At 36.9% G+C, this 22,787-nt stretch overlaps 1 protein-coding gene across 2 annotated transcripts in view; it reads left to right on the plus strand.

Annotated features, from left to right (window-relative positions):
- Positions 1-22,787, plus strand: part of PKN2 (protein kinase N2) — a 54,157-nt gene that overhangs the window by 16,222 nt on the left and 15,148 nt on the right. For both annotated transcript variants that reach the window (XM_040072567.2, XM_040072568.2), the window contains exons 2-6: positions 7,901-8,201; positions 15,832-15,983; positions 20,413-20,530; positions 22,099-22,244; positions 22,337-22,550. In XM_040072567.2, the coding sequence (XP_039928501.1) occupies positions 7,901-8,201; positions 15,832-15,983; positions 20,413-20,530; positions 22,099-22,244; positions 22,337-22,550 (931 nt within the window). The remainder of the gene's footprint in view (positions 1-7,900; positions 8,202-15,831; positions 15,984-20,412; positions 20,531-22,098; positions 22,245-22,336; positions 22,551-22,787) is intronic.

Consider the following 22,787-nt stretch of genomic DNA (forward strand, 5'->3'; position numbering starts at 1 on the left):
AACTCGAGCTTAATGTAACTACAGAGAAGTCAGTCAAGTCAAACTGAGACAAGTCTTGTGATAAGAATTTCTGTCAAGCCCCCTCCCTTGTTTCAGTCTCTGGCAGTAATTCAAAATGAGTGTATGGATTTCTGAAAGAAATGGATGCCTTGGATACCCCCATGTAGGGTTTGGCAAGTGTATTTTAAAAGTACATGCAGTATATATACAGGAAATAATTTTAGGCCATTAGGATGAAGTTGTTTATATATTTATATGGTAACAGAAAATTGTAGGTGTTCTTCTGAAAAGAAAAAAAATAATAAAAAAAAAAGTTAACTCCTATGGGTTTTTAACAGTGTTTAAAGTAACAAGCAAAAAAACCCCCAAATTCACAAATGCCTAAGTCCCTCACAATACATAGTTTTGCTATCAGTTTTAAAATTTAAGGGGTTTTTATTTTAAAGAAGTATCCAACTGTCAAACACACACAAAAATGCTCATTTCTCTGCTGATACCAGTATTCATGTTTTTATGGGATCTCTTTTTTTTTTTTTTTTTTTAAGCAAGACATTTCTCAAAAAAAGACTAAATTTTTCAGCTCAAATTTAGAAAATGCAGAACAAGTTTTTGCATGAAATTCCTGTGTTGGCAGTAGGAGGTAGGACACAGATACCTGTCTGTTTTCACAGTACAGGAAGTGTACAACTCCACTCCAGGCTCTGTGGCTGAGGAACTTCGTCTTGAAATATTTTGTGCTTCTTTGAACTTGCTTCTCTTTCATTTGTTGAACTGTCACTTAATCCACCCTGTTTTCCTCATCTTTTAAAGGGAATGTGTATATTTACCACATTATTAATATATGCCATGATAACGTTACAGGCATTAGCTGAGAAATTCTCATTTCAGTGCTTTGATTGCATGCATCTTGGTGAGGCTGTGTTTTAGGGGAATTACTTCAGTCTTCTTGGCACGATTCTATGATACATCATTACTGGCAATATTTTCAGCATGCACTATGGTATTAACATTTCATAAAATCTTTTTCCCTGTATCTTGAAAGGGATTGTTTATATTTTGGCATTTAATAGAGCTTCACCTACCGTGTGTGGTCTGCTTGAAACCATACTATTTACATAAAATGCAGTTTTCTTCTGGGTATATTATTCTTATATGTGATGAGAAGCTAAATGAAAACTAAGCAAAGTCTCATAGAGAATGAAGAAGTGGCATTATTACAGGCATGATTTCATATATTGATCTTCTTGGGCACATGTTAATAAAGGTTGTGACAGCTGTCCCTATTCATGGGAACTGGGAGTTTGCTATTTCTTTTGCACATCTGAAACTAGAGAGGGGAAGTTCATTTTCCGCTGTACTGGACTCTCTTGGAATTTTTTTGGCTTGGAGTCGGACCTTCAAGTTACAGATAAAAGTTTGGAAACTGCTGAAGTGTTTGTACCACGCCTGTTGCCAGAATATGTAGTCATGCTTCTTGGCTACTGTAGCCATTTGCTGATCTTCCATTTGCATGCTCATCACCTGTGTCCTGCCACAGCCTCAGTCAGGTTTTTGTGATCATGAGAACAGTCAGTGTGAAGATTTTCTTTCAACGTCCTGTTTCTTTGCAACCCTCCTTGCATGTTCTTCTAGTGTAAAACCATCAGGAGCTGCTACAACGAGAAGCAGCTGAAAGCATCATTTCTTAAAGTGTTTTCTTTCCATTCTGTAGCAAAGAAATCTCTCCTATGCCCCTTTCTCTCATTAGTGTTGGCACAGTACTGCATGGACACAACTTCTTGTTCTGTAAGCAAGTCTTCACTGCAGTTGGAGCACCTTTGGGGGCCATGCTCTTTGTGTTAGAAAATCCTGGCTGAATCAGGGATTTTCAGTGGCTGGATGCTAGATAGCGAGGACTCCCCAGGGAATTTTATTACCTGTTTACATGAGGTGTTTTGGCTGAGTCAGGCCACACAGTTTTTCATACCGGAGCTGTAGGAGCAACTGCTGCAGCCCAGCAGCTATTGCGTGAGTAAAAGGAAACATTCCTTCCAAAGTATTCATCAGGACAACAGCCCAAACTGGGAGAGCATAGCAGAGGTGACCAGCTGATTAAAGACCTCCCAATTTAATTAACACATTTTTCCTTTTTTAAAAATCCATTTCATCTCTTACAGATGCAGTTGGGCGCTTGCTGTTTGTGCACAGGAATTGAACCCCATTTAATCAGTGTCCTACTTAAATTCACCCATGTATGATGTAGTGGACTATGGCTATTTCTGCCTTAAACAACCTCTTGGTACAAAGCAGAAAGCTGTGACTAAGATTGAATTTAAATCCTGTTTTGTGACATGTTAGCACAGCAAACTAATGTCACAATCTATTAAGCCTCCAGGTTGTCTTTTTTTTTTAATTCTTGACATTGGGTGAGTGCTGAGATCTTGACCAGATTCACATTTGATTCTGAGCAGGAGGAAATAGTCCATGTAGTTCCAGTAACCCAGACAAGTCGTCACATCTGATTTTATGAATGACTTCGGGGGGAAGGGAAGTTTGCAATTGATTAACATTGTTCATAGTTCATAAAATCAAAGACTAATCTAGTTTTAGGAATTACTGTAGAGAACTTCGGGGACCTTGGCAGTTAGCTCAGAAAAGCAGCTTTTTTTTTCCTTCTCTTTTTTTTTTTTTTTTTTTTTTTTTTTTTTTTTTTTTTTTTTTTTCCTTTTCCTCTCCCTAAAAATTATTCAGAAAAATTGTTGTATTAAGATACCTAGTAGTTCAAAATCTGTACTTCTAAGTCTTCAAAATTAAATTACAAGTTAATAAAAATTTAGTCTTTTTGGGTTATAACTTTTTAAATCATGCATAAGATGAAAATCCTATTTTTATATAGCTTTTTTTTTACTGTATTTGTCAAACAGGTTTTTTAGTCTCCTTGTCTATTGAAATGATTACTAAAATTCAAGAGCATATGAAAAGAAATGCTAATACTGTAAGGAAATAATGTAAGCAGTTTTACTGTGAGTTTTGATAAGTTCTGGTTTGGGATTTTTCCTGAAGGCAGGTCTAGTGTGTGCTAGTAGTTCATCAATGTGAAATGTAAATAGTATGGTGCACAAGCACACGTCAGCTATTAAGCGTGGTGTAGTGTAAGGCTTCGCTTACCTTTCTAAAACAACTTCTAACAGATATGAGCAATCTAAATTCTTGCTCTAGTCAATTTTCTCTATAATGAATATATGGTATAGCAGAGTGAAGTTCTACTGAGCTCTTAGGAGCAAGTCTTCAGGAGTTACTAATTTGCAGAGTTTTATCTTCTAAGAGGGGGCAGTTTGAGAATCTCATTTAGAATTCAAAGCCGTTCAGTTTACACAGCTCAAACTGATTCTCTGGTATGTTCAGCTTCATGCTACTCTCTTAGCAGTGCCATTGCCACTGCCATGCAGTTTATATTTTATTCTTAAATGTGATTTTGGTGGTATATGCAGTATGTCAAAGCACCTGCTTCACCAAGTATTTGTTTCAGAATTGATCTGAAGCGAAAGCGCAGGCCCACATGGTTTTCATAAACAGTATTACTACTTTCTTTCACCACACCAGCCAGAATAGACTGTATTATTAAAAGACATGCTCAGACCACTACTCATTATTTTCAGCCACTATACTTAAAACAGTTCCCAGAAGTAAAGAAATTGAAGGCTGGCATCTTGAGTTAATCCATGTAAATAGATAGTCTTTGAGCCAGCAATGAAAATGAGGTTGAGCAATGGGAAGGCTGCCTAAATGGACTTTTTTTTTTTTTTTTTTTTTTTTTTTTTTTTTTTTTTTTTTTTAATTAAGCAGTAATATCTAATTTGTGGTCGTTGATAGTTAATGGTGGTAAGCATATCTTCAGTTTTGTTACACACTGAAATGTTTCAGAAATCCGCGGTGGCTCAGAAACGTCTTCTGGCACTGCAAAGAGGTGTGCAGTGCTGCCTCTCGCTGCTGCCCACGCCTCCCACGGCGGGTGGGTGACGCTGCCCTTGGCCACTGCTCACGCCCAGAACCGGCTCCCCAGCAGTTCGCTGTGGCACAAGGGGGAAGGATGCTGTGCTGAGCTGTCCAGTGCTGGGACCGCCCAGCAAAGATTGGCCCCCCTCTTTTAAGCAGCAGTCAAAACATTACCAGAATTTAAAATGAAACTGAGAAACAGTAACTGGCTGCCCAGTCTTTTGCCTTGGATTGTAAAGCAGTGAGAGGCCTGTTCTCTGTTCTGCCAGCAGGAGTGGTTTAGTCATTATCTGTTTCAGAGCATTTCCACTCTTAAGATATTTTATGTTAAGTGATTTGGAGAGGGAGAGTAAAGGAAAGAGTTGGGCAAAATTCATTGATAGCTTCTTGGCATAGAGAATGTGAATGGTTTCTTCTGTCTTCGCATGCTGCCTGCTAGAGCTCTGCAAAGGAAAGGACTTGGGCCCTGCCCCTAACTCGTTTTTTACACTTAATTTTCATGTTGAGTGGTCAGAACACCTAAACGATGTGAGGTTCATCCTGGGAGGGAGTTTATCCAAATGAGAAAAATAGTTTTTGAAATAATATTCAACTCTAAGCAGAGACTTGTCTAATGTCGTCTAATAAAGCTGGAATATGCTGTATTTTAAGTAACTTCAGTTTAAAAGGATACTTTTAAGTTTGGCATTTGGGAGGTGCTTTTCTTAAAGAAAAAGTCCTACCTCATTTCGCTGATTTAACTATTAGATGTTGTGTCCTGTCCTGCCATTGTGGACATTATCTTCATCTTAAACTGGAACGCTTTTGAGGCTGTTCATCTTTGCAGCGTGAGGCTCTGTCTCAAACGTTTGCTGCATCTCAGCAGCAAAGCACGTTAGTGCAGGACCAGAGCAGCTTCACTTGCAGAACACTCTGGCTCTGCATTCACTGTGACCTTCAAGGGTCACTGAGTGCACAGTTGCCTCCTTGGAAGGATTTATTTCACAGTGACCTTTGTGCCGGGTGGCACATCTGGATAACTAGGTGAGAGAATACTTTCTGTTCAAAAGTATAATTAACTCTGGATAACAGGAGAGACAGAAGGAGTGTCATCTGTGGCTTTTGGGGGGATTGAAAAAAAAATGTTTAAATGTACAGGCAGTGTGACCAGCTTCCAGTGTTGACATCCACATGATTGAACTCTACTGTCTCAAAAGCAGATTGAAGAAGACAACTCTATCCTGAAACCCTCAAATCCAAGGACAAAGATGCTGCTGAGACTGTTCAGGCTGAGGAGAACTTTAACTCAATTACTGCAAAATCAGAAGGCAAATTACTAATGATCATGGAGATTTAATTTCATTGAAGACTTACTAGGGACTCTGTCTGGAACAAGGGCTGCAAAAGCCTTTTTATGGACGAACATAACATCACTTTAACAGATGGGATATAGGGCTTGTAGTGGGATAAAAACCTCCCCTGTAACAAAATACATTATTGTTCAATGGATGAGCAATTAACTGAAGTCTCTTTGGTAAACCCCAGTGAATAATATTTCTGAATTATTTATATCTTAATTACATTGTTCTGTTTGAGAAGTGTACATTCTTGGCATAATTTTAGCAAACTTCAGGTGCTATTACAGCATAGAATAAAGGATTTCTTTTGGGTTTAGTGTGGGTTTTGGTGGTTTTGTTATTTGATTTGGGGTTTTTTGCATTTCTCATTTGTCTTTCTCTTCTGAATTTGAAAAAGTATAATATCCAGCTTTAAGGAAGGAGGTGATAGATAAATTTATTTCTAGAAAGTTTGCAGAACAGGCATGAATAACTGCTGTAAAAATACATGCTTTTTATTTACAAACATTTTTTAAATCTCTTTTTAAAGGCTGAATAGTAGCATAATAATCTTGATGCACTTTCTTGACATCCTTAATTTTTATGTGTTAGACAAGCAGGGAAATCAAAGATCGTAATCTGATTTGGATATCCTAACTGCTTAAATAGTTTGCCATACAGTTGTTACATTAATTTATTTTCAGTTTCATGTTTCTCAAAACTAAACACACAACTCATGGTGGATGGCTTCCTTCATTATGGATATGAAACTTTGTACTAGTTGCTCATTGCTATTGATTACTCTATTTTTTTTCTTTATAAATCGATTCTATTTTAGGTGCCTATATATGGAAACAATGTGGTGTATTTCCCAGTACAGCTATTAATAGCCTCTCTACATATGCATAATTATTTACTTTAATCTGCACTGACAGAAAGGCACTCACAAGTGCACTTCAAATAAATTTGCATGGGTTTTTTTCCCTTTCAATTCTTACTCAGTTTGTCATTTCTAAATTGCTTACTTGTTCTCTATTTTACCGATAGTCAAATTCTGTGGCAAGAGGCGCTTCTGGCTACTTTGAATATTTAAGAATCTTTGAGTTGTTAACTTTTGGTACTAAAAGTAGAAGCTGTGGGTAGAAAAATTTTAATGAGAGATTCAGGAAACTTATGAAATTATAGTTGACTAGCAGACTAGTAGATCGGCCCTTGCTTATGGATGGCAGTATTGCTGAGATGTGCACGGATTGAAATAGTTTGACCAACATTATTTGTTGACATGTAGGGTCCAGGCACAACCTGCATGATCCAAGTTCTTTTGAATACCAAGTTACTGTGGAGTATCTGTAGTGGTTTTGTGTTGTGGACATTCTTCCTCTTACTAGCCTGATGCTGTGCTCCTTGAACTCCCTTCAGAACGTTTTCTTCTGCTGTTTACTGTGATGATAACTGATTTTATGACAAAACCTTTCAACATTCTAATTATGCCTTAAAATACCCTTTTTGTCCAGCCCGTTTTTCAGAAGTCAAGGCAGCTTCATCATAGTGTTTAAGAAAATTTGGTGGAGTTTTGGTCTTTTGGGTAGTTACATGCAAATCAGGCCAGACATTTATTAAATAAATTCTGAATTAGAATGGGATCAAATTTAAGTTCAGGAGAGCCCTTCTTTGATCTTCACTCATTTACCTCTAGCTGAAATTTCTTGGGTAGGACCTAATGTCTACTCATTGTTGAGGGTCTGCGATTAAGGCACAGAAATCTTGTCACATATGTAATTAATTGTATATGAACTTCACGGGTGTAGGTTCTAGAATGTGCTTTTTGCGCTCTTCTCAGTGATGTGTGATTGTATAGTAGGCACACTGATGACCCCCTGTGTTCTGGGGGTCTGAAGGCTCCATCCCCTGCTCCCTTACTTCACCAACTCCTGTTCCATCATGGCAACTTTTGGTTTCTTTCATTTCAGCCTAGCTTGCCTGCACATGAAAGTAGGATTTGGGTTTTTTAATCATGACTGTTTTTTAAAGTGAAAGGTTTTCCTTGAAGGATTAAAAAAATAAAAAGACCTTGTAGATGTATTTCCAGTAACAACTTGATAAATCTTTATAGATATGCCAGTATTTCTTTAAACAGCTGCAAACATCACTACTTTTTTAACGATCTTTAAAAGGAATCTATTGTAAAGGATGTATAAAATTTCATCATAGATTATAATTATTAGAAGTTAGTCTTCTTTTCTCTATCCATCTTGTCTATTAAAACACAAATTAAATCTATAAAATTACAACATGACTCATTAGCTCTGAGGCACGTAACTGCCAGGCAAGCAGCCATAACAAATCCAGAAGTATTTAAATCTCTTGCTGTTAAAAATAGGCATAGTAAAGATGTCACTAAATTTAAAATAAATCTGTTGTAAAATGCAGCTCCAGTTAACATGTCATATTTTGTGATGTTGTTGCTTTTTAGGTCAATGTGAGTGCAGCCCAAGGTTAGTGAATGGTCTTACAGAGTTAATGTACAGGGACCTGAGTGCTGGGCACAGTGAGAGTGTGTTGTCAGAAACAATGTTGCCTGATGATTATATTACTGTTTTTCTTCCTAGGGGGATGCCAAAGGTCTTGTAACCTCTGAGAATGTGAGTACTGGCCAGAAGTTGGACTACTCAGATACAATGGTACAGCAGAAGCTGGATGAAGTAAAGGACCAAATCAAGCGAGAAATAAGAAAGGAACTTAAAATCAAGGAGGGAGCAGAGAACCTCAGGAAGGTCACAACGGATAAAAAGAACTTGGCATATGTGGACAACATTTTGAAAAAATCAAATAAGAAGTTAGAAGACTTGCATCATAAGTTACAGGAGCTAAATGCACACATTGTTGTAACAGATCTCGAAGATGTTGCAGGTACCATGTGTTACTGTGAAATCAATTTTTCTTTGTAGCTGAAATAAGCTCTCCCCATTTCACTTGAAAAAATTGCTTTGTGAGTGAGCTGGTGAGCTTGTTACTCATGTATGTCTCTCTGTTTTGATTCACAAATCAGTATCCAATACCTTTGAGTTTTAAATTCTTCTCTAAGGAACAGTGTATTTTATGGACTATTAGTTCTTTGCTTTCAGTTCTTAGCACACGAAAATATTTTTTCAGTCACTGTAATGCTGCTTAGTAGCTTTTCACCGTGTGAAAGCAAATTTCATGAACTTTTCCAGTGACTTTTTCTGAATTACACTATAGACATCAGCACTGATGCACCTTTTTATTCAATGCAGGAAAAATTACAACATTTATACTTAAAATTTTTGTTGGTTGTTGTTTTTTTAAACTTAACTTAGAAACTGTTTTCCAGTTCTGCTGTTTTTTAACTTATCAACCATTTCTTACAGTGAAATTTCTTACAATTTGTTAAGTCTCCAGCCTTTTCCACAGCAAAGCTACCATTTTAAAGACAATTTGAAATTGTTTTTGCAGAATGGTTGTAGTTAATGGTTTTAATTAGTATTTTCTGTGGTGTGGCAGTGAGTCAGTACTAATTTTGAATGTATTTTTTAAAAATACCAGGGTTGGTATTTCGAGCTGGAATGTTGTGAAAGTAAACAGTCCTCTTTCAGCTTTGTGGAATGGCCTGGGAGATACTGCCAGCCTGGTGATTTCACATTGCACAGACTCTCCTTGGCAAAAGGTTAATAATGTGCACAAGCCATCGAAGATTCATGCTAAGTGAATGCCAAGCCTGGCTTGGGCAGTATAATAAAAGTCTGCATCATCCTTGTGATGAAAGGTTGGTTACAGTGAGAATTTAGGAAATACTGGCAGGTGATGTCAGCAGTTCACAGTCTGGCCCAGTGATATACTGCAGAGGTGTTCAGATGTCCATGGTGGCCTCTGCAGTGTTCTTTTTTGCTTTTGGTCTGTAAGGATATAAGAGGTGGAGCAGGGACACAGCTGGAACTAGTGAGGCCAAGTGGTTGCTGCAGCATGAAATAAATACAATAATGTGTGCTTCTAGATAGCCATTGGGCTTTTGGTAGGCATGAAGCATTCTGTTCCAGGTCAGCTAAGGTTTATAAAGAGCTGTTTCAGTTTTGACAGGAGTGTGGCTTTTAAAGGAACAGGAAGAGTGGAACAGAAAAAGAATCATATACAAACTGTGTATAGACCAAATAATAAAAATCTGTGCAGATATAATTTGCAAAATTCATCTAGCAGTAGAACTTGAAAAGTGGATGAGCACAGAAACGCTCTTGTTGGATTGTTCCCTTCCATTGTAGCATTTTTAAAAGCCTTATCTTAATGAGTTAATGAGCAATATTGTCATTGTGCGTGGCTTGGGAAATGCAGGAGAGGTTCAAAGGATAAAAGATCATGGTTGATCTTATGTGCTTCTACATGCTTTTGATGCATGCTAAACTTTTTAGGACTGTGCTTTTAAATTCCATTCTGTTCTACGTGTTACTGGTAGATGGACTGTACAGTCTTAATCATGGAAATATGCAAGAAAAAGCTTGCAAATTCTATTGAGATCTTTATATCCTCCATAAAGTATCACATCAGGTATTCCCATGCAAGACCCATTTTAATAGAATATTTTGCATCATTTTCTTGAGGAAAATAAAAAGTCATCTTTAATTCTGTTAATACCTCTTTTTAGATAAAAGGTTTGTAAGCACCCACCCTCAAAAGTTGAAATGCTTGGGTTTTTTGTAATGTTTGCCTTGTAATTTAAATGCTTGTCTCCTTCCTCAGTCATGGTCAGTAGTTCATGGAGAGGGAGCACTATCAGTAAACGTTGTCTGTCTTGAGACTAATGGCTGCAAGTCATCTCGGTGATATTTCAATTTTTAATACTGAAGTCTTAGGCTTGACTTAAGGTATTGGTGAGCTTGACCTTTGCAAAATAAAGTTGGTAATATAAAAGTTATGACATACCAACTGTGCATGTGTGCATGTGGATATGCACACACAGAGATGACATTGAGGAAGTACATAGATACATAACCCTAAAGGTCAGTGGCATCTGACATAAGATACCTCAGTGGACAGGTCACAGATACCTCACTTCTTGCTTTTGCTGAAATAGGCAGTGAATTTAGTAACCCTTTACTGGTGAGTATGGGAGCTCCCCCAAAAAGTGCATTGTTTCCAGATGTTATCTTTATTCATTGTTACTGCTTTTCATTTTAGCTTGTGTTTGACCTTCTTCTGGTCACTTAGTAACAAGTTACTTAAAAGACAGAAGGAAATATATGGGAAGTTTTTAGGCTGCAGATCATGAATGATGAAAATAAGGTAAAGAAGGTTCAAGAGCTGTGGAAGTCACGGTCTGTGTTCATTTTGTGTACTTTAATACTTTTCAGTATTAAAGCCCTGTGTTTTTCCCTTTCTAATGGAATATACTGTGTAGGTATTTTCAGGTTCCAAGTAGCAGAGTCAGGATTGAGATTCATCGAGCTGATCCCTTTGATTTGTCAGGCCTGAACTCTGTATTTTTTGACTGTTGTGTTCACTGGTTGAAAGACCATTTTGGATACTTTAGAACAGTCATTTAAGCTTCCCTTGTTCCTGTATCTGAAAAGTGGGTGTGAACATGTTTGTAAAGTGCTCCCAGTTTAGAGCTGAGAAATGCTGCACAGGCTATTGCAACTTTTTCTGTTGCTTACTGTATCGAGCAGTAACTTCTATTACTTTTTAACAAGCAACTAATTTTTAGTGTAACTGCTTTGTAATCAGCACAGTGCTGATTTGAAGAATTTATTTGAAGAATTGGTACTGAACTTTAACCAGAAAGTGCAGTTTGTCCAACAGGTTTATTACAGCATGTGAGGGTAGATTGGACAGTGGGTATGTGATTCAGAAGCTACTTTTAGCATAACATAGGTATACTTTACCTTATAGGGGTTGCTGATGAATCTAAGTTTGTTTTAGAAGTGGGACTTTGTACCCAGTCTGCCCTTGTTGTGCAGTGTATTAGTCATACAAGGATGCGGAATTTAAAAATTTGTAGGTCAACACTTAAAAGTGAAGGAGAATCCAACAACATAAAATGAGTAGGACAACCCTAACAACCGTTATTGCTAAAAGTCTGAGAGATGTAATATGTCACTTGGGGATGATTGCTTTTGTTTTAGAGATGAAGAAATTTTGTGTCTAGAAAACATACTTCTACACAGTAGAAGATTAAATTGGTTTTGTGTTTGTGTCAAAAGTAGCAGTACAGACTGTGGTTTCTGTAATGACTCAGGGAGGTGTAAGACTGAAGGAGCTTACCTACAGCAAGTTACTGATTTAATTTGACATACAGCTAATACACAGACAAGCTATAGATTGGGAAATTGGTCTGTTTCACAGAGCTGAAATAAAGGGGGATAGAGAGGTGCACTGATAGGAAAACCTTTGAGCTAATTGATAAAACTGGATAAAACATGGAGAAAATGAACTCAAAGACAAGCTCACGCCTTTTCTTCAATCCTCCTAACTGACATGGAAGCTATCCACTTTATATCAAATTTGGCTGTAGGTGTTGCAAAGAAAATAAATTATTTTGTTTCAGAATATGATTAGCTGACTGTCTGGGGGATTTCTTTGTCCTTACAAATTACAAGGTTAATCTGTTGGACACCGAGTGTCCATGTAAGACCAATTACTAGAAACTGGTAGAGGGAGCCACCAAACTGATAATAGGCGGTGACTTCTTAGACAGCAGACTCCACCTACAAGCTCATATCCATAGAAATTTCATGGTAACTTTTGGGAACCTCAGTGTAGAATAATATTATTGATGCAATTTGAAACAATCGCCTCTCACTTTTTTAGTAGTTAAAATTAGCTGTTACCTAGTGGAAATTCATTTGAACATCAGAAGTTTCCAGGAGGTCTGTGCTGGATGTTTTCTGAGTGCAGAATGTCCACTGCTGCCTTGGACCTACTGATGATTTAGTTCAAGCGCAGATCCAGACTTCTGAATCCCTGAGAAAAGCCTGACAATGCATCTTTCTTCTTCCTATCAGCAATGCCTAAATGCATTGCAGGTATTTCTGTTGGGTAGGACACTGACGAGGCTAACTGCAACTAAATATCCTCAAATAAGATTAAAATTAACTATTTACCAAAGGGTACTTGCTGCTAATTGAGTACTTAAGCAGCACACTGTGAACCCGAATTCAGAAAGTTATGTGGGATCCTTGATTTCACACTGAGCTTACTGAAGAAAAATAGCATATGTAGCATCTGGGGAGGAGACCCAAAGGAATGAGCAGCAGTCTCAGAAGAGTAGAGTTACATAACTACTCTTTATAAATATAATTTAGATGGCAGTGATGGTAAAGGCAATTTAGAAGCAAGAAGTTTTTGCTGTGAGCATTGTACTTAAACTGGAAAGGTTTTCAAAAGAGCAAAGATCACTGTTCAGATAAGCATTGCAGACTGAAAACTGCCATTGTCCTCATGTAATCCAAATATTTTTTTAAAAAAATCACCCCTATTAACTTATTTTAAGTCTGGTGAGTATATTTTTATGAAAACAGGGTATTGCAGGTGCGGGGGAAGCAGCACTGCAGCTCTTCCAGCAGTCTGGATGTGTGCTAGCAAGCTGCACAAAACTCACCAGTGTAAGCAACAACATTCATAGTTGTTCAGCACAGTTAGATGTCGGTTTGCTTGAAATGCATCTGTTACTTCACTTGATACTCACTGTCAAGAAGAACATTTGGGCCTAGGAGCCCAAACCTGTATCCCAGCAAAGCTCTTGCTGTCTGATGCAAAGATGAACTTGAATGTATCCAAAACGGCAAGTCTTGTACTGTCCTTATTAACCAACAAATGGAGCAAACTGGAGAACCTCTTCTGTTGCCCAGTCCCTACTTTGAGTGAGGTATCAATTTGGTATTAGTACTTAACTCTTGTTTAACTTTAGGCATATGCATAAATCCCATTGATTGCAATTACCTGGATGAATTTATTACTTATTTGTACTATAAAGATAACTAAAAGCCTTCAGAGGAGATTTGTGCTCCTCTGTAAAGTGCTTTATACAAACAAATCTAAGATAACTAGCTATGCAAAGTCATTACAACCTTCCAAAGCAAAGAGAAAAGGAAACACCTAATACAGATGTAGCTTGTAGTGTTGCTGCTAAGACTGTCAATGCTTTCTGTAATAGAACCGGTTTGTCTGGCTGATTTAAAAATTAATCTGAATTCTGTAAGAAGCTGCCTCGAGCTGCTTACTGAGTAGTAATGGGGAGATTGGTTGGGGGGATGGTAGAAGGAGTCGCTTGGAAAGCATCTCTGAAAAGTTATAGGTAATTTTTTTTTTTCTTAAAAACGTCATACATTAAGAAACATGTTGTTCCATATTTGGGAGTTCAGTGAGTAGCTATTATGCCTGAAGGCAAAAAATTACTTCTGCCTTGCAATTAGTCTCTATTGCAGAAAAGCTTCCTTTGCTATTAGTTACTAACAAAGCATATAGTACAACAATTTTAACTAAGTAGTAGAAGGTAGCTTACACCCACAAGTTCAGACCAAGTCTTGAGATGACCCAGGTAAGTGATGTGGTTACAGCTTCACAGCAGAGACATGTAAAGGCAGATAATAACAGCTGCCTGGGCAGCCTGAAACATGGTATCTCTAATTAGTCCTTAATTTACAACTTGAGTGTTGTTTTAGTGCAAAGAAAGGCTGCTTGTGTACATCTTTAAAAGCTGTGAAAACAGACTTCAGGAGCCTCACAGCCTTCACAGGGATTATCAGAGGGCCGGGATCTTTAAGTGGTGGAGGCTTGCATCATTTATCTAAAGTTGGTAAATACTCATTTATATGGTGAATCTACTTTACAAGGAGTCTTGACACTGTGACTTTCAAGTTCATGTTTGTTCTCATTTTCAGGAGATTATTAGATGAGGATTAGTTGAAAGTGAAGACATAAGTGATAGGAAAGCATTTTGTTAGTCTTTGTTTTACTAATAACAGATTTAAGGTAAAGCTGTTCAAGTGCAGTTCCACAGAGGAACCAAGACAAGGCATTGAGAGGAGGATCAACGATAAAACAGCTGAGGAGTAATGCAGATTTTTTTTTTTTTTTTTTTTTATTTTTTTTTTAGCATCTGGTATTTTCTCTCCTACCTTTAAGTAGTGAGGATGCAGTAACAGACCTGAAGTGAAGAGTGAATTAGCAGCAGAGGAAATTAAAACTCCTTACATGAAATCTGTATGTAGCCTTGGCAAAGATTGCAATTTAGGAGGAAATTACCCAGCAAATTTGGAAGCAAAATGTATTAAATCTCCAAAAGTAGTTATCAGAAGCTTTTACAGAAGAAATAGGAAATGGCAGATAAGGCATCTCCTCTTGACACGTCATAAGTAAAGACTTGTAAGTTACTACTGCACTGCCTGTGTTTTCTGGTAATTGAGGATTTCAGGAACTTGATTCCTCATCCAAGTTTTAATACAAGGAAGATTATTACATTTGGAAAAAAGATTGTACTGTTCATATTCAGTAAATACTGTTTTCCAGGAGACCAGTGCCATTTGTCCATAGAGAAGGTATTCTCTCAGTTGTTGGGGTAGAAGAAATAAAAATTATTACAGTGGAAATAATTTGTCCTCTTTTACCAAAAAGTTGGAAGAGAAGTCATTGGGACTGTTAGGAAAGATAGTTAGCTCTAAGGACAGGTGTGTTGGAAATAGTCCAATGGTCACTTATTTTCAGTTTACTAACAGTTTGTGTTGCAGAAGCTGAAATACAAAGTTATACAATAGACTGGTTACTTAAAGTTAACGAGTTTGACTTTATAGTTTAATTGATAAAACTTACTTGCATTCCATGAAATGAATCCAACAAGAGGGAGACCCAAACACAGTAATATTGTCAAATGAAAAAGCTTTCTCCTTCCCATAGATCAGTCAGTTGTTCAGTAACCTCTCTGCCTATATATCCAATTATCCCAAATTTCTGTTATGACTGCAGAGCCAAAAACATTCAGCTTTACAGTAAGAAAAAGGCTTATATTATCTGTTCTTAATTCTGATATAAACACTGGCTGCAGCATTCACACTAAAATGGATGAGGATCTACTCAAGAGCTGTATTCAGACAGTGCTCAGTATCTAATACTATTATCCAAGTTTATGGTTAAAACACTTTGATTTGAAATTGAGAGTGTAAGAAAGCTTAACAGAAAACTGCATTTTTTAATTGACCCAAGACATTCTAGAAAAATTAATCTCCTTTGAAATAAAAATAGGCTTAGCTGCAAACCTGCCTGTTTGCCCGCTCCCGGAAGTGATTCATGTGAATTAGGACATGTGTAGGAGTCACAGGGCTTTCGGGAGGCTTTTCATGTTAAGGCGCATTTGCAGTGCTGTTGCAAAGTAGCTCTGGACAGGAGAGGCACTCTTTAATTCTCCAGTATGATCTTCCAGTTCTGTTCAATCTGTAACTTCATAGAATAGAGTGTAAGGTGGGTTTTAGGGGACTGATTTGGGTGCTTTCTTCCTGGCTTGTTTTCTGCCTGCTTATATCTTACCTTTAATTCACAGATTGTCCTAGCACTCCTGATACTCCAAATAGTGATCCTCGTTTTTCTACGAACAACAGATTGATGGCCTTAAAGAAGCAGTTGGATATAGAACTGAAGGTAAAACAGGGAGCAGAAAATATGATACAGATGTACTCAAATGGCTCTTCAAAGGTAAGGCTTTGGAATGCTTAAAGATCGTGAAATGAATGTGAGTTTTCACGTTGCTGTAATGTGACTGTACAATGTATAAACTATATGCAACTTCAGTATTTTTAGTTTGGGCTACATTTTTTTTAAACAGCTACATCAAATCTGCTACAAATTACTATACCATTTTTTGTTGTGATTTGATATCCACTGAAGTGATTGTTTTATCAGTTTGTGCAGATGCAGTTCAACCTAAATAATAAATCCGGCTTACTAAATTTAGTACATCTAGTAATCTTCGACCATGTGGGATTCACTTAGCATCAAAGCTTGGTAGGACTGACTGGTGTCTGGTGTTTTTCCTAGCTCCACTCAAAAACAAAAAAAGATCCATTTGTTTAATATTGTAATGTGCATAATAATTACAACCAAGGCAGTATTGCCAAGTATATTCTGAACTTGTCATCTAGTTGTAGTCAGCAGTAAAAAGTTCTGTGCCAAAAGATTGAATAGGATGAGTGTAATGTTCTGATAGAGATGTCATAACCTGCAGTGATACACATATACATAAAATGCATATTGAAATAATTTCTTTTTATGGAAGTGTGGTAATCTAGAGGTAGCAAGTGAAAGAATAAAGTGAAATCAGAAATAAAGCCACACTTACCAATATATCTAAATTTTAAGTACTTGCACTCACTCTCTCTCTTGATAGCACCGGAATTTTTCCAAGGAGGTGGAGGGAAAGTGTTTGCTAATCTCTAAATGGGTTCAATGTATTACATACTCTTTTCTGTGTAATAAAATTTATCATACTCTTAAGGATCCCTTAACTCAAGTGAAAGACAATCCAAACCTTTGAAATGAAAGAAAACAAAACAAAATCAAAAAAGTCAACAAAACCAAATCCAGAAACTAACAAAAAAAAAAAAAAAAAAAAAAAAAAAAAAAAAAAAAAAAAAAAAACCACAACCCCAACAAAGCATTTTGTTGAGTATAAGGCAGTCATAGTTCTCAAATGAGAAAAAAGGGAGGGGAAGATGCTCTACTTACCTGCCCCTTCACCTTTCATTCATTACTCATGAGCTGTTCTTTTCATTTACTTTTACTAAATCATTAAGGAGATTCATTTCCAGACTAAGAGGAAACACAAGAGTAGATCTAACAAATAGTGTGTAGTATCTTGGTTAGATGTTTTTGTGTCCAGACAGTAGTAAGTAAAATCAAAATGTTTTAAGATCTTAGCTGAGCCAACACTGGGTCAGTGAACTTACTAAAAGGAAGTGTTTGGCTAGAAGAGTAGGAATCTGGGAATTACATTGCTACCCCTCATAACTGAATTTTAACCAGAAAGTGTTGGAAAGGAACTTCATTTTTTTCCCAGAATTTGGGCTAGGTGTTGGTGGAGAGGCAGATCACTTTGTGTCTGCCTACTGTATGACTTCCTTATACCTTGAAAAAATAGCAGGGAGCACTGCTTTCTCCCAGAAAATGAGTTCAGACTCAATGGACCAGAGGTGCCATCAAGTTCCTTCTGTCCCAGGTAGCCTTATCTGAAAGTGACCTGTAACGTACTAGCTCGGGGCAAATAGAAGAAATATCTGGAGTGCTCGTTATGACTAAGGCCCTGGGAATGCTGTCCATCCACCACAGTCCCTCAGCTCCTGGATACTCTTGGAGTCTACATCCTCTGGGCCCATGTACTTAGCATCAGGTACACTTAAAACTAATAATTAGCTGACCCAAATGGATCAAAAGACCTACATGAATTAGCTTTCTAATAAACCCTCGGTAAGTAACCTTATAACAGGCTGAAAAACTTAACTAAACACTCATGCTGTAATATTAGACATTGTTAGCAGGCTTTGATCAGACAAGGTAGAGAAGATAAATTCTGGTTTGCTTTAGATTGAGGCATGTAATTAAAATCTATGATTGAATCTTGTATTTGTGATTGGTAAATGCTTAAATGAGCGTACCAGATTGGGACTATATAGTAACTGGGCTGGAGAGAGCAAGCTGGAAAGCACAAAAGCATTGCCAGCCACTTCAGCAAACAGGATGGAAATGGTGGGTATTCATTCTCTCTGCTTGTTTGTTTTTCTGCTCAGTAGTGAGTTAGTTTGGCAAGTTTGAACTGTAGGCTTGAGCATGCTGATTATATTTTAAAAATGTAGAGCTTAAAAGAATCCAAGCATCTGGATGGGGTGGGCAAAAGGGGCAGAAAATCCCCAGTTTGAATCCAATCCCAGTAATCCAGTAGTTCTTTAAAAAGTAGTCACAGGACCGTCTTTAAACATATTAAACTCATTTGTGACCTTCCTTCAAGTGTACTAAATGATCTCATTTCGGATCTGTTGTATTATTTTGAGTCCTAAATTTAATGGAGGGAGGTTATAATCTGTTTTCTAAAAATGAAAAAGCAATCTCTTAATAAACCCATCATCTCATGGGGAGCTTTTCCCTTTGTACTTTACTTGCTTCAGTAACATTCAGCTCAGCCTATTCAGACTTAGACATTTCTGAGATAACGATCATCTTTCCTTGGACGTGTGGAGGTTCTCTGAGATCCTATGACAGCTTTGCAGATCAGTTTTACAGGCCCTGTCAGTTCTTCTGTACTCAGAAGATGCATTGAAATGCTTTGCATTCAGCCTCCAACACTAAGAGAGCTGCTGAGCATTACACTTTCTGAGGATATGATCTTCTGTCTCTTTAAAACGTAAGGATATCTCTGTAATGCTGGATTGCCTCCACTCTACACATTGAAGAGCTAATGTTGCTCCTGGGCAAGCAAATCCATTCCAGTAAGAGACTATGAGCGATTATCAAGAGCAACAAGATCAAAAATAAGATAGAAGTGAAGATACAATGAAACATTTCCAGCATATTTATGCATCAGGATGATGCATGGATAAGGTTTAATATAGCATTTTAGAGTGACTCATAATCTGTTACTAAAATCCTATACTCTGCTAAAGTCAGTGATTATTTCAAAATTTTACATCTGTATTTGGGAAAGTATTGATTTAAGAAAGTCAGTGTGATCATTAATTAGATAGGTAAAATATGAAAACTATGGTGTCTCCCTGAAATGTCGATTAATACTAAAATAAAAAGTGGAGAGTTGTGAGACTATGGTATGCAGAGGGGGCACAATTTCCTTCCACAAAACCAAAGTCTTTATGTGTAGATCTTGGTGTATCTACCCTGCACAACATAGGGCAGCATCAAATATCCAAGGGAGTAATAGGTTAAGGTGCAAGGTCATAGAGGAGCTCTGTGAAGGTAAATTTCTCAGCATACAGATTTTTCTTACAGTATGCTTCATGGTGCAGGTATTTCCAGTTCTGGGATTTGAGTTCACTGCAGTTCTTTCTCTTGGTTACGGCAAGGGAAGAATTTAATTTCTTTAGCTTCCTAAATAGTTGATGACTTCATTATAAAATTAAAAATACAAATTTAAACCATGTCCGTGTGAAAGTAACTTATTAATGAGGTTATAGAGTGGCTACAAAATGAGTTAACCAAAATACCCTTTGGGTTGTAACAAGGGTGGTGCACATCTGCCCTGACTGCTGTTATTGTGATTTCTGTGATTGATTGGTACTCTATGGGCCGGAGAAATACACTGCCTTAAATTTTCTTATACCTTGTATTTGTTGTTCTTACTGCAAGTCAGATCACCCTTAAGCTGTCTGGTAATTCCCAGAATATAGAGGGAGAGCCACGTGACAGCCATAGAAGTTTATGAAAGTTCTTTAAGAATGTTCTCTTCTAAACAGCTTCTTGTGATACTGCTTTTGAAAATGAAACTTGGTTATCTTAGTTTATTTAGACTGAAAAGTACTGTACTGTACTTGGGTTGCGGATGAAATAGCTAATGAAGTAGCCCTTGTTTGTTACATATTTATTAATGCAAAAAATCTTCAGCTTTCTTTTGTTCAGGAAAATGTACTGCAGACTTAATGTGCTGTGTAAGCAACATCGTATTTCTAATTTCAGTACTGAAAACCAGCTCAGGTTAAATAGTACAATTACTTTAATGTGGGCTTAGTCTAGCAAATTTGTCTATTACAAGAGTTTTTGCCATACTCAAAGTTAAATTGGAGACATTCTACATAGTTTTGGAGGTATTTTGCACTTAATATTTTCTCCTTTCTCCAGTATCAGACTACAAAATATTAATCTACACATGTAATGTTTCTAGAACGTGCCTCCTTTTCTCACCTTGATACACATACAGTTTCCCTGGGAGTGGCTTACAGTCTTTAATCAACCAATGCCTCTGTCCTAACTTAATTTCCACTAATACCCTAATGTGGTTAGTTTGCCTAATGCTATACTAAATGAAATGCATGGATTACATTTATGAAATGTGTGTTTGAAATTTTCAGTGTGTCTTGTTCCATGAAAAAGTTTATGATTTCAATTTCTCTGTTTGTTTTAATAGGATCGAAAACTTCTTGCAACAGCTCAGCAGATGCTTCAGGACAGCAAGACAAAAATAGAAGTTATAAGGATGCAGATTCTTCAGGCAGTCCAGACCAATGAACTGGCTTTTGATAATGGTGATGGTGTAGAAAGGAAATATGAATCATTAATGTCAGAATGCCATATAGATATATACCCATATGTACACCGACTTACCATAAATTTCTAGTAAGAATGTCTGATACAGCTTGCATGAACCAAAAATGATCAGAGATTAGGCAAAACTTTGTGTCTTGGGGTGCCAAAAACATCTGACACGAAGGAAAATACCTTCATCATAATGAAGAGAAATACAGTCTCTCTTTATCATCCTTTTTATACCTTATGCCGTCCATGCCTTCATGCATGCTTTCTTTAGTCTTAATAATTAGTGATTTTTTTTTTTTAAGCATATAATCTTTATATTATGATGCTAAAAAAAATCTGATGCCAGTACAAAGCCTGCTTGTCATACTTAAATAGACTGACCTTATTATTTCTAGTGGTAGGACAGATGGAGGAGAATTGTTCCTGGTTTTATAGGTATTTAGGCTAGATTGAATGCTAAACAACTACACTTGTGCTAAGCAACAAAAAAAGTGTTATTAAAATGACCTGGCTTGAAATGCTCCTGCTGCATTTCAGAAGCATTTTTTAACTTGCATTTCATGGAAAATCTTTAAATAATTTAAAAAATTTACTCTTGAACTCTAATAGCATGAGTGTACTAGAAACTTATGGGCATATGGGTATATCTTTAAGTCTTGAATGTTATTTGTGTCCATTTCTGAGTATTGACATTGTATGATAATGCTTGCAGTCAGGGCCTGGATATATCCTAGATAATGAAAAGTGTGTGTGTGTGTTTTGTTTTGTGGTGCGTGAGGTGTTTGGTTTCTGTGTTTGTTTTTCCACACCACCTTTTAACACCCCATTTTAGCACATGGATTATGTATATAATTTGTTTAAAAGAAAAGGAAATTCAAGCTAGAAAGGGCTTTCAAATGCCTTTTTGTGTCCCTACCCCTCTTAGTGCTTTAAACAGAAACGACTATACTCAGGAAATGTTCTGTTTAGGATATCTAAGCACTGTAAGATGTGGACATAGGAGTGGTTAACCCAGACCATTTGGCAAAGGCAGTGTATGGAATCTTTCACATTTATTTCTCTGCTGGCAGAAGCCAGATTCCATGGGATTTCAAGTGAAGCAAGGGGATTATCAGAAACTCATCAGGGATCTACCTGGCAGCAGAGCAGTTCCAAAGATAAATGCTCATCATGTAGCTCAGAAGTGTTAAAGTCCCAAAACTTTTTTGCCAGCTGAATATTTGGGATATCTCAGTTTTGTCCCTTAACTCCCCTGGAGACATAATATTTTCTCACATCCTCTAGCAATTATAGCTCTTCAGGAGCTATATTCAGGAGCTGTTTATTGAATTGAGGCCCTGATCAGTTATTTTTTCATTCAAACGCAGATGCTTAAAATATCACTTTTTATTTTTTATTACATACTTCAAGCTTCTCTTTGGACTACCAAATATGCATCTCTCCTGCTTTTTTTTCCTTTTTCTCTTCCCTCTGTTTATACGGAGGAGGGGTTCATAATAAAGAAATTAAACCTGGTTGTTATCTTCAATGAAGGTTGTTTGTTTATATCTCTTTGCAGCAAAACCTGTGATAAGCCCTCTTGAACTCCGAATGGAAGAATTACGGCATCATTTTAGGATAGAGTATGCTGTAGCAGAAGGTGCAAAAAACGTGATGAAATTACTTGGATCTGGGAAAGTTACCGACAGAAAGGCACTTTCAGAAGTAATTTGTCATTACAATTTCTGATACTTTGTTTTAAAGGTTCTTTAAGGAAAAAAATGAACTATATCAAACTTATTTTTTATTTTTAAAAGGCGCAAGCAAGATTTAATGAATCAAGCCAGAAGCTGGACCTCTTGAAGTATTCACTGGAGCAGAGATTGAATGAACTTCCTAAAAACCATCCCAAAAGCAGTATTATTATAGAAGAGCTTTCATTAGTGTCTTCACCCACGTTAAGTCCTCGTCAGAGTGTAATATCTACTCAAAACCAGTATAGTACACTGTCCAAACCAGCCGCTTTAACAGGTATGATTTAAAGAGCTTTTCTTTTTTTCCTTTTTTGATCTTAATTAATGGTTTAAAACAAGTCTTTAATGCCAACTGTATTTCTTACTGGACATATTTAATTGTTGTTCTTTTCCTAGATAAAAACATTTAGAGTTTCCAAGTGTCTTTGCAGATAAGTTTCTTTGATTTATTTGTTAACATTATTGAAAATTGGACGCTCTGGCCTGAAATAGCTCCCTATGGAATGATATGGCT

This window comes from Hirundo rustica, chromosome 9 (genome assembly GCF_015227805.2).
Source record: "Hirundo rustica isolate bHirRus1 chromosome 9, bHirRus1.pri.v3, whole genome shotgun sequence".
NCBI lineage: Eukaryota > Metazoa > Chordata > Aves > Passeriformes > Hirundinidae > Hirundo > Hirundo rustica.